General features: G+C 33.3%; 1 protein-coding gene across 1 annotated transcript; it reads right to left on the bottom strand.

Annotated features, from left to right (window-relative positions):
* Nucleotides 1-39: 39 nt before the first annotated feature.
* On the bottom strand, nt 40-10,686 carry LOC106669207 (RRP12-like protein). Its single transcript, XM_014398526.2, has 21 exons — nt 10,422-10,686; nt 7,633-7,798; nt 7,432-7,558; nt 7,171-7,353; nt 6,004-6,120; nt 5,746-5,940; nt 5,458-5,687; nt 5,118-5,385; nt 4,754-5,046; nt 4,558-4,690; nt 4,267-4,503; nt 3,980-4,206; nt 2,464-2,587; nt 2,120-2,390; nt 1,902-2,059; nt 1,575-1,843; nt 1,299-1,471; nt 972-1,160; nt 738-860; nt 452-665; nt 40-230 (listed from the first exon to the last, which is right to left on the bottom strand). Exons 1-21 carry the CDS (start codon nt 10,549-10,551, stop codon nt 128-130), a joined length of 3,930 nt encoding a protein of 1,309 aa, XP_014254012.1. The 5' UTR covers nt 10,552-10,686; the 3' UTR covers nt 40-127.
* Between the last annotated feature and the right edge of the window lie 9 nt (nt 10,687-10,695).

Raw genomic sequence — 10,695 nt, 5'->3', positions numbered from 1 at the left:
AAAGGAGAGTTCTAAAAAATAAAATGTACAAAAAAAAATCGTTTATTTCACCTTTAATTTAATGTACATTATTTACACTATAAAATAAAATTGTTATTCTTATTAGTTTCATTAAATTATCAATAATTTACATTCCTTTCCTTTTAGCCTTCAGTTTTGTTCCGATAGAAGCTCCCTTTTTAGCTGCTGTTAAAATCTTCTTCATCTGGGCCATCGATTTCATCCTTTTCCTAAATTACATAAATAAATATATATTTGTAAAATGTCATAGTGATGAACATAAGATTTTGTCATATTCAGTGGTGAGTTTATTGTAGTTTAGAAACACACAGAGGGGACAAAATGAACAAAATAACACACAGACGAACCACTGTCAAAGAAATGTCAAAACACACTCAACACAATATTTATACATTTTACTTAATTATTTAAAAATATAATTATATAGTACCTCTTGTTAAGATTGTCCCTTCGTAAGGGGATGTAAGCGTAAGGATCGGGCAATCCTTTCTTCTTGACGTCACCCTTGGCTTTCTTAGCCCGGTATTCCTGACCGGTCTTCATTTGAGGCCCTTTGTTGCCCTTCTTGCGGCTTGCTTTGCTGCTTCCTCTGCTGATTACCGAACTGGCTTTGTTTAAAGGTCTGTGGATGCCCTTGCCACCAGCTGGAAAATTGTTTTTTTTTTTTTTTTTTTTTTTTAGTCAAAGAAAATTAATTCCATTGTAAAATACGCTACCTTGGTATTTGTTAGGCGGAGCGGATGAGTTATAACTGCTTACGCTTCGTGCCCTTTTTTTTCCAATTAAAGTTTCACCACCGACTGTCATCCAATCATCATCCGATTCTTCATAATCGTCTTCTGAAATTTTTTTAAAATAAAAGTATTTTTTAACATAGTTGAATTTGAAGACTTCATGTTTCCAGCAGGTCGATAATCTAGTTCATCGTTATAGTTGAATTTGTTATTTACCTGAATTTTCCAGGCCAGGGATTGCTGGTTTCTTCTTCTTCTTCATTCTAGTTTCCCCTTCATCGTCATCCTGATTATCACGGTCTTCCGTGATTATAAGACGACCGTCCGGTGCCATCTTGAAAGGTTCGGGTTTCTTCTTTTTAGGTAAAGAATCCGGCATATTTGACATTGTCGAAGGATGAGTGCCTAAACAATAATACAATTTATATGCAGAAAAGGTATTAAAACTCAATACCACCAGACTATAGGCTATACATCTGAACTTTGTATATAAAAAAGTTTTAAATCCTGCTTAATTAAATAAAATAAATTTAATTAAGTAACCTGTGATTTTCTTAGCAGTGCTAATATCAGTGAAATCAACAATATCGTCAGCATCTTCAGTAATCCATGTCTTCGCCTTTCTCCTCTTCCTTTTTTCAGTCTTGCTCATTTTGTCATCATTTTCTTCTTCGCCATCTATGTCAGAATCAGATTCAGCAAGAATTTCCTCAATGCTGAAAAAGAAGAAATAAAAAGTTAATACAAATATTAAGCATTTAATATGTAATTCTTAACCTTTTTTTATAATAATTTAAAATATATTTCTACATAACATACCTTCTATGTTTGGCTGCAACTGAAAAAGTTGAGTATGCGTCATCTTCCCCGCTTCCTCTGGATTCCCTTTCTTCCTTACGACGTCTCATTTTCCTGTCGTGAAGCTTACCCAAGTTGCGCACTCTTACTTTAAGCACTTCGTCCCTGTCGGGGATGTGCTTTTGCAATGTTGCTGCTCCAAACCATCTGACAAGACGCGAGAGTAAATCTCTCGTCTTGATCCTGTTGTGACGCTTGCAATCTTCTGACATGTTGCTGAACATTTGCATCTGGAAAATATTTTAAAGTAATATTACATCAGCGACGGCAGTTTTGATTGATTTTTACCAATTTTGGAATATATCGTTCAATCTTGTCTCTTGGAAATGAAGTTATGTACACTTTGATAAAAGACATGGCAGATGCGACTATCTCCCGAGTCGAGCAGACTGCCAATAGGCCGACATTATATAAAATCTGTTCTTCAATCTCTTCTGACATGGAATCTAAAAAAACAACAACAGACAGTTTAAAAATATAATTTAAATTATATGCGATTCGTATACCTTTGCAACGGTGAAAAAGTGCCGCTAATGCTAGTAATGAACATGAAATTAAAATGGGAGATCTGTTGAGCCCTGCCATAACAATATGGAGATAACTGTCCAGCTGCATATTCGTATAAATGTGTTCTAGAATTGCGTATGCAGTTAACCGGCATTTACTGTTTATATCTTTAAGACACAAAATCGTCTCAGGGAGAATGACTTCCATCAAATTCACATTACTTTCATTATCAGAATGTTTCAGTAGTTCCAATATGCATTTCAATCTTGACTAAAATTTAAATTATAGCAATTAAAATAAAAAAATCTATATTTCTTCAATAAAGCAGTTTTACTGTACTTACTCCTTTGCTATTTACATTGGCTTTGGAAAATGAATTCAACAAAAGTTCCTTTATTTTATCAATATTTGTGTTGAGAAATTCTCGACATCCTCCATCTTCTGATATAAAAATCTCCTCTAGCAGTCTAGACATATTTATTATTATTGTTATTTAAATAATATACTTAGATAAGCTGATATTATATGTAATTAAGTACACAGTACTACAGAATTATTATATACTATAAATCCAGAAATAATAGTAATTCACATGTTGGCGTCCTAGGAAATGAAAATGTGGACAAGACGGTGAAAAGAGCAGCAGCGCCAATTTGTCCAGCAGACATTAAGAAAAAAAAAAAAATATGAGCTATCTAGAATTAGCAAAGCCACTGGACTGAATTGACTGAAAGATTAAACACTGGACTGAATTGACTGAAAGATTAAAAAATACAACAGGTTCAGTCAAATCGAGGCCTGTGGAGAAAATGACAAAAAAGGAAAGAACTATCTTAATAGGCCTCATTCGTCTCACACCTGGCCTTCTTCTGGTGGGCTGACAACAAGTGTGCCCTGAATGTAACGAGCAGGTGACAATTCACTAGTGGACTGTTGCTATATCTATCAGAGATATAACATAAATGATCTAGTATATGTATCATTTATGTTCACAGTAATTCTTGGAATATATATATATTTGTTATTTTTATGTATACGTGTTTATTTTCTCCTATTTCACCTTGAGTGTTAGGTTTGAATACCACTGTCATTTGACGCCTTCCCTTCAACCAAAAATATTTTTCATTTTTGTACCTGGCTAATATAAGAATCTAAACTGTAATCTTTCAGGTAAACTTTAATTTTTCATATAAAAATATACAAAAAATCAAATTATAATTTTCAATTAATTAAGGATATTGGTTGAGATAAAAAAGTCAGTGTCACAAGTGGGATTTGAACCCATGACCAAGGGAAAATTCAGAAGGTGGGGTTGAGATGGGAGGTTGGTGTCCGTGTGGATCGAGGTCACGGTAGCTCAAGTGGTAGAGCAGCGGCGTATTTAGCTGAAGGTCATGGGTTCGGATGTCATTTGTGATACTGACTTTTTTATCTCAACCAAAAACCTTAATTAACTAAAAAGAATTTATTTGGTCAAGCGGACCATGAAACCTAATAAAAAAAAAAAATAATAAAATTAAAAAAAAAATATATTGCTAAATGCCTTACCAGTCATAATATAATGGTAAATAAAAAGGTATTGCCTGATTCTTCATTACTCAAATCCCTCAACTATGCCCGTCACTAGATGATATTATTTATGTGAGATAACATATTAATATATAAAATAAGCTTAATATTTTTTAAACCATATCAACTTTACTACCTTCATAACATGAACATTTTTCCCACTTATTGACGTTATCTCTGTTGTCTAAATTTTAATTTTATTCTAAACAAAATATTTCCATTAGAACTAAACTGTTAAATTAAAAATAATTTTGAAGTGAATCGAGATCGTCAATTCCAAACTTATGTACCTGTAAAATTTCTTTTGTTCGGAAGTCCCTCTATTCACTGACAGTTCTTTTACTATGAGAGTGTAGAGCTTTGATATGTCTTCAACGTTTTGATAGACTATAAGGGCTCTTAAGAGGTCGATGGCGTACTCTTTGAGAGAAGCCTCAGTTTCTGACGATTCGACTTTCTTCATTGCTAAGTCGAATTTTTCTTTTCTTAAATTCTGATCGGCAATCTTCAAGTAAATCTAAAAACAACGATAGAATAATAAAAATCTACGAATAGATTTTAATTGTCTCAGTTTTACCTTTATTGTCTCCAATGAGGCAAGCCTGGCTCCTTCTTCATCTGTGCCTGACACTTTGGTCGTGTAAATGTTGAAAAGTATTGGGAGGTAATTTTTAGCGAACCTTGCCAATGTTGCAATATCATCTTCACGCTTGTTCTCAACAGCATAGTTGATGAGGTGGCGAAGCGTTGAAAGTATAAAAAGCCTCAGGTCTTTCCTCGAAGTGAGCACACCCCCAAGAGCTTTAGCAATGCCCTAAAAATAAATTTTAATTATTACAATTCACTTACATCGTTTTAAAATACTCACGGGGAATGATTCGGTGATGTCTGATGGTTGTTTAGAAAAACTTGGCAGAAGTGACCAAATCTGTGATTGAAGTAAGTCATAACTTAAAGAACCTACTTGGTCATTTGCAGCTTTTAATCTATCTGATTCATTCCTGAAAATTTTAAATAAAACATTAATTATACAATGAATAATGAAAAATGACAAAACAAATTACTTTGAAGCAGTAGCCAATGATAAGAAATTGTCAACAAAGCATTTAAGTGTTGATGCTTTTATGTTGTCTTTCAAAACAGGTAGCAACCAACTTCTTTTAAATTCCCTGTTGCCGTCGCCTGGTTTGATTTGAAGAGGGATCGCTTCTATAACAACCTGTGGCCCCAGTGCACGTACTGCGCTTCCGATTGCATTTTCCAACTCATTCATAAAAGTCACCTGGTCGCTGTCTCTTAGGTCAGCCAACATTTTCAGCATTTCCGTTAACAATTTGCCTCCTTGCTCACCACACGCCTGTATATATATAAAAAAAATTATACCTGATCTTTTATAAAAATAATTTAAAAAAATAAATAAAAACAAACGTTAAAAAGCGCAGATATCAAATGGAGTATGTGGTTGTAAAATGTGTGGTACTGGTAAGAAAGGCAAGACTGAACGATTTCAACTACTGAAGTTATGTTTTCATTCATTATGCCGTGATCCCTGATGGCAGTACCGACACAATGGGCTGTAACGGACTGCAGCGTGTGCGTCACAGCGGCTACAGTTTCAATCCTCCCACAGCTGTACAAGTTAGTGCAAGTCTTGTAAAATTTTGGCAAGTTTGCAGTGCACAGTTGAATATCGGATCTAAAACAAAATAAAATAAAATAAGTGTTAACTCGGAGGGTTTGTAATTTTTATTGCAAAAATTAAACATGCTTTGATAAATTGATGTGCGCTTCTTGAAGAACGACAAGCCATGCTTGCGTCGGCTGTGTGTCAGTTGGTGGAGGTTGATAATCATACAACGCGTTGATCAATCTAGCGTTCATCTGGACTGTCATGTTCTGAGGGTTGTTTGAAAATAAGTTATGAAGCGCAGCCAAACTGCAAGAAGTCACTAAGACGTTGTTTAACGTCATAATTTTCAAAATTGCTTCACAGCAGACCTATGAAAGATGTTTTTGTTTAAAGAAAAATTCCCTATAAGACAATAAAACTAATTACCTTAAGATCTTTTTTGAGAAATGTATGCATGATTTCTTTAAGCAGTGTCAACATGTGTAAAGTCGTCGTCATTCCTCCAGTTGCCACTGATTCAACTAGTTCTGTACAATGTTTTGCGATTACATTCAGACCAGAGGGTGTAATTTTACTCTTTACACAGATAACTGTTATCCCGTGCTGTGCAGCTTTTCTGATCTAAGGAAAAACAAATATGTAATTTTTGTTTTTGTTTTAATAATTGAAAAGCAAATTACATACCTTGGGTTTAGAAAAAGTCACAAATGCCAAAACAGAATTCAAAATGTTAATTGTCGATGGGTTATTCCAAACAGCAGCTTCTTGTACTCTCAGCAGCACACAAAGACAACCAATGATCTTAAAAATAAAGTTGTTATTAAAAAATAATAATGCTATTGTATTGGATTGTCCAGAAAATAATGCAGGTTTATGGTTATAAAATAAAATCAATTAAATAAATGATCTTAATTTTTTTTATTAATTAAAAAAATATTCTCACACTTCTCCCAACGTGTTGGTAACTTCTCTATACCCTCTGAATTTTGAGTCTTTATTATTAACAAATACTGTAAACGCATTTTCTAACAATGTTTGATCAATAATTTTTTTTGTTTTGTAAAACATTGTCCAGGTGTCAGAAAAAAATGGTAGTCAAAAGGTGTGAGGTGACCGGTAGCTTCAATTTCTTTCAAATGGAAATAAATTTTTTATTTACCCTGCAAAAACTGTGAAATTTGCTTTTCTATATTGTTTTGTGTTATTTTAATTAATACTTTATCCATTTTGTACAATTACATAAAATAAAGGAAAAATTCTTGAAGAGAGTAGAAATAACGTTTTTTCAACTACACATCCAAATTGAAAATTGTTCTCTGGGTTGCCAACATAATTTTACTTAGCGATGTGGGTGAAACATTTCTTACATAATTTAATTTTATCACGTAGACTTATTTAAAAAAATAAAAAATCATTTACATAATTTTTAAGTACCAGAGAGCTGTTTTACATTGGAAAACCAAAATGGTCAAACATAGGACACGCAGTCAACGAGTTAAAACCTGACCTGCCAGAAAGCAGTATCTGACCTTGTACTACACAATTTGAATGAACCCTGTCAGACTGAACACAATTAATCCCTTCTGGCCTACTTTTGTCATGATGATAAACGATCTGGTTGTATGAAATCACAGATTGCCTGGGTGATTGTTTGGTTCCTTGAGGCACAGAGTGAAGTGGTTAAAGGTTAAGATGAGTGGTCAGACAGAAATATTTACGTAATTTAATAAAAATAGGAGAATAATTAAGAGTTAGTATTCCCTTAATTTCTCTTTCTCTACTTACTAATTTCTAGTTCTAGTTTTGTCCAGTTAAATTAACAATTAGTAATATAGTATTTGTTCAACTTACTGCTCTTAAAAGTGGTACTTTTTCGCTCTCGACGTATTTTCCAAGGAGCTGTAACAAAATGGTGCTCGCTTCGGAGAATTTCAGTTGGAGTACTGGTTCAGGTACAGCTTTGATACACAAGCTTAGAAGGTTCACTATAGCTGATATAGTCTCATCATCGTTGTCTGCAGACAGAGATGTCAACTAAAATTTACACAAAATGAAAATACAAGATTAAAATGTATTGAATAGTAATAAAAAAATAAATAAATAAAAAAATACCAAAGCACCGAAGTATTCAGTTGTAGTTTCTTCGCCATTGTTTTGCTTAATGACTTCTGTCACAGCTGCAAGTACAGCCAGCATGTTCTTCTGCATGGCCGAGTCTGGTTTAAATTTTGTGACAAGCCTGCAAAAATAACTCTCCAATCAGAAAATGCCTTATAATGAAAATAAATTTGTATAAAAATGAAAGGCACAGACTTGCTAAAGGACTCGTTTGAACATGCGCTCCAGTCACTAGCGAATGTATCAAATGTTTTATAAGTGATCCCTCCGACAGTTTCAGAATCTTCATCCATTGGGGCACTTGAACTGCCACTAAAGACAGCATTGTGCTTTTCAACCGCCTTCTCGGTCAGACCCGAACCTAAAAACATATATTCAATCTCAAAAATGAACATAAAAGTAATATTTCTACAATGAGTTTTATTTTATTAAAAAATTTTAAGCAAAATAAATTATATGTCAATAGCCTTCGGTCTGTCTGTCAATGTATATGTTATAAGAATATTAAATTTATAAATCATTACAAAAATCATGTTACAAATGAATTTTTCAAAAACAAAACCAAATAAAATAGTAAATAGTAATTAAATTCCTTCTATAGCATTTCATTGGGCGTACAGTCACAAAATAAATACAAATTTTAACTTTGTCTAAATTGAATTTTACTCCACAAAGTCATGGCTTGTAATTCAGCTTCACCATATCAACATGTCGACTAATAATGATTTTTTCTATATTAATATTTTGAAATTTAACATATGTAATAGATATTTCTGACATAGATATTTTTGACCAATAACTTTTAATAAAAGTTGGAAGCCCATTGCTAATTTATCTTTTTAGCGACGTCAAATTCAAGAAGCTGTCTAACTTTATCTCAAGGGAACTATATGCACTAATCACGTTATTTTTAGGGTGTAAAGGCCAGGGGGCCAGGGGTGTTTATTAAAAATTGTAAAACACTTTTTGACTCAGCCTGAGGAACACCAAAATAGTTCCAAAAGGTTGCCAAAGTCAAAAAATGTTTTCTGCTTTTAACTAAACACCCCTGGCCTCTATACCCAAAAAATAACACATGTACAACTAAGTCCAAAGGAAAACTATGTAACAGTATTGTAGTTAAAATAAATAAAAAGTTTAGTTATACATTATTTATTTAGAAATGCCAATAAAATTGTTCTCTTCTATCATTACATAATAATTAAGTTGCAAGAAAAATATTCATTGAACAACAATGTATGTTATTTAATACAAGAATCCAACATGCCTGAGTTTTTCCTTTGTTTACAAATATACTCAATGGAATACAGCTTTAATTAGAATTCTATTTTTATTTCGTATACATAAATAAACATTCGCTCTTCAGTAATAAACATGTATTCTGAGAGGTCTAGTTGATTGAAGGGTTTTAAGAAAAATTTATAGAGGGGTCTAAATTCTAAAATCCTATCTGTACAAATTGTTGGGAAGTCCAATGGATATACAAAAAATATAATTAATACTGAAGAGGACTCATGTTATGGTGCTGCAGTATATTGTTCAACAACCTACAGTACAAGTGATAGAATTGCAGATTAAACAGCAAAAACATTTAATAATTATTTTAAAAGCTATATAAATAAATTATAAAAATTCAAGTGACTTGTGTTGTGAAAAAATCCGAGTTTTGTCTAACAATCATTTCAACGTCACACACTGATCAATGCACCTCCAAAGCATAGATAGAAACGTGGATTGTTATAAAAAAATTCTTTGAGCTCTTATATATAAATACAAAGGCGTTGAAACCCAACATTGAGATGACGACAAGCTGGAACACACCTGACAGACAAAACATTCAGCAAGGGTAAAACTACAGGTTCACCACATTTCAAACCTTACGATTGAAGGGTTAAAGTACAGTGCATTCAGCAGTACAGGCAAAGCTACACTACATAACTAATACAAAAAACTATATTTTGCAAACTGAAAAATTGCCCAACATCAAGATGATGACAAGCTGAAATGCACCTGACGAAAAAAAACAATTGGGAAATGACCAAATGCAGGTTCGTCGCTTCTCAGACCTCACAATTGAAAGGTTAATGCACAGTGAATTCAGCAGTACAGGCAAAGCTACAATAAATGACTGTTATACAAAAAAATATATTTTGCAAACTGAAAAATTGCCCAATATTGAGATGATGACAATCTGAAACACATCTGACAAATAAAAATAATAGGAAAGAACCAAACCACAGTTTTTCGCTTCTCAGACTTCACAATTGAAGGATTAAAGTGTAGTGAAATAAACAGTAGAGAGTAGACTGGACAAAACCACAATAAATGACCATTAATAAAACAACAACTGCATTATGAATTTATATAAGATTTATATAAAACTTTTGCAAGAAATTATATAACAAATCTGCACGATGCATATGCCTGGCGGGTCGAGTGGAGATCTGATCCCTATTTGGTGAAGAAATGTGAACTTTTCCATTGTATCTAGATGCAAATGGTTCCTATGCACCGTAACTGTTCCGAACATTAAGATGGAAGTTACTTGCCTTCTCCTTTCACTGGTCTACAACTGCAGCATGGTGGTGGATGGATGATCGAGACACTGAGTGATTAAGCCCTTAGCTTTGAATGACACAGAGGCGACTTACCCCAGCATAAGTTGTAAACATAAGCTTTACAGCAAAACTCTGCGCTGGGAAATAATTTCTTTGAAACACTGTTTATAAATAGAAGTAGTTTGTTGTTATTTTTAACTGAAAATCTTTGATAACCGTAAAAACAGCATTAAAAATTTCTTTAAACCGTCTTGAGAATTTGGTATGGATGATGGTTCCATTCAGACAAGTTGGCTGTTTTTGAAGGATGGTTCTTTTTGAAATTGCGATCTCCGATGAGTCGTTTTGTAAGAAAATAAGTTCTTTTTACCGTTTTCTTTTACAATGCTTTTAAAACAAGAAGAAATTAAATATGAAAGTAATTACCTGCAATCGGTTGAAAAAATCTCGTTTTAGCTGCTTCTCTGAATTTGTGGACTTGAGGGTTGGAACTGGAACTGAATCCTTTCTTCCACTTCTTCCCTTTCGTTGTCACCCTTTTGCGGAATTTAGCCATTTCCGCGTGATATATGATAAAAAACGACCAAAATACGAAAACCACACTGGCCAAAAAGAGTCAAAAACCGAAATGAAACGGTTTCGGTTCGACTTTACAAACACGTGTGCACGTGTACAGCAGGTTGTGGTACAGGTAAGGTTA

This window comes from Cimex lectularius, unplaced genomic scaffold (genome assembly GCF_000648675.2).
Source record: "Cimex lectularius strain Harlan isolate CLEC.00 unplaced genomic scaffold, Clec_2.1 scaffold85, whole genome shotgun sequence".
Lineage (NCBI taxonomy): Eukaryota > Metazoa > Arthropoda > Insecta > Hemiptera > Cimicidae > Cimex > Cimex lectularius.
Note: the sequence above shows the minus strand (reverse complement) of the source record. Positions and strands in the feature narration are given on the sequence as shown.

What these genes read in the sequence shown, in the direction of transcription:
- LOC106669207 (XM_014398526.2), bottom strand. Translation starts at nt 10,551, where the DNA reads ATGGCTAAATTCCGCAAAAGGGTGACAACGAAAGGGAAGAAGTGGAAG. An exon ending in TGACTTTTTCTAAACCCAAG is followed by an intron (nt 5,941 to 6,003) that starts GTATGTAATTTG and finishes GTTTTTCCTTAG; the next exon opens with ATCAGAAAAGCTGCACAGCA. An exon ending in TGATATCTGCGCTTTTTAAC is followed by an intron (nt 5,047 to 5,117) that starts GTTTGTTTTTAT and finishes ATATATATACAG; the next exon opens with GCGTGTGGTGAGCAAGGAGG.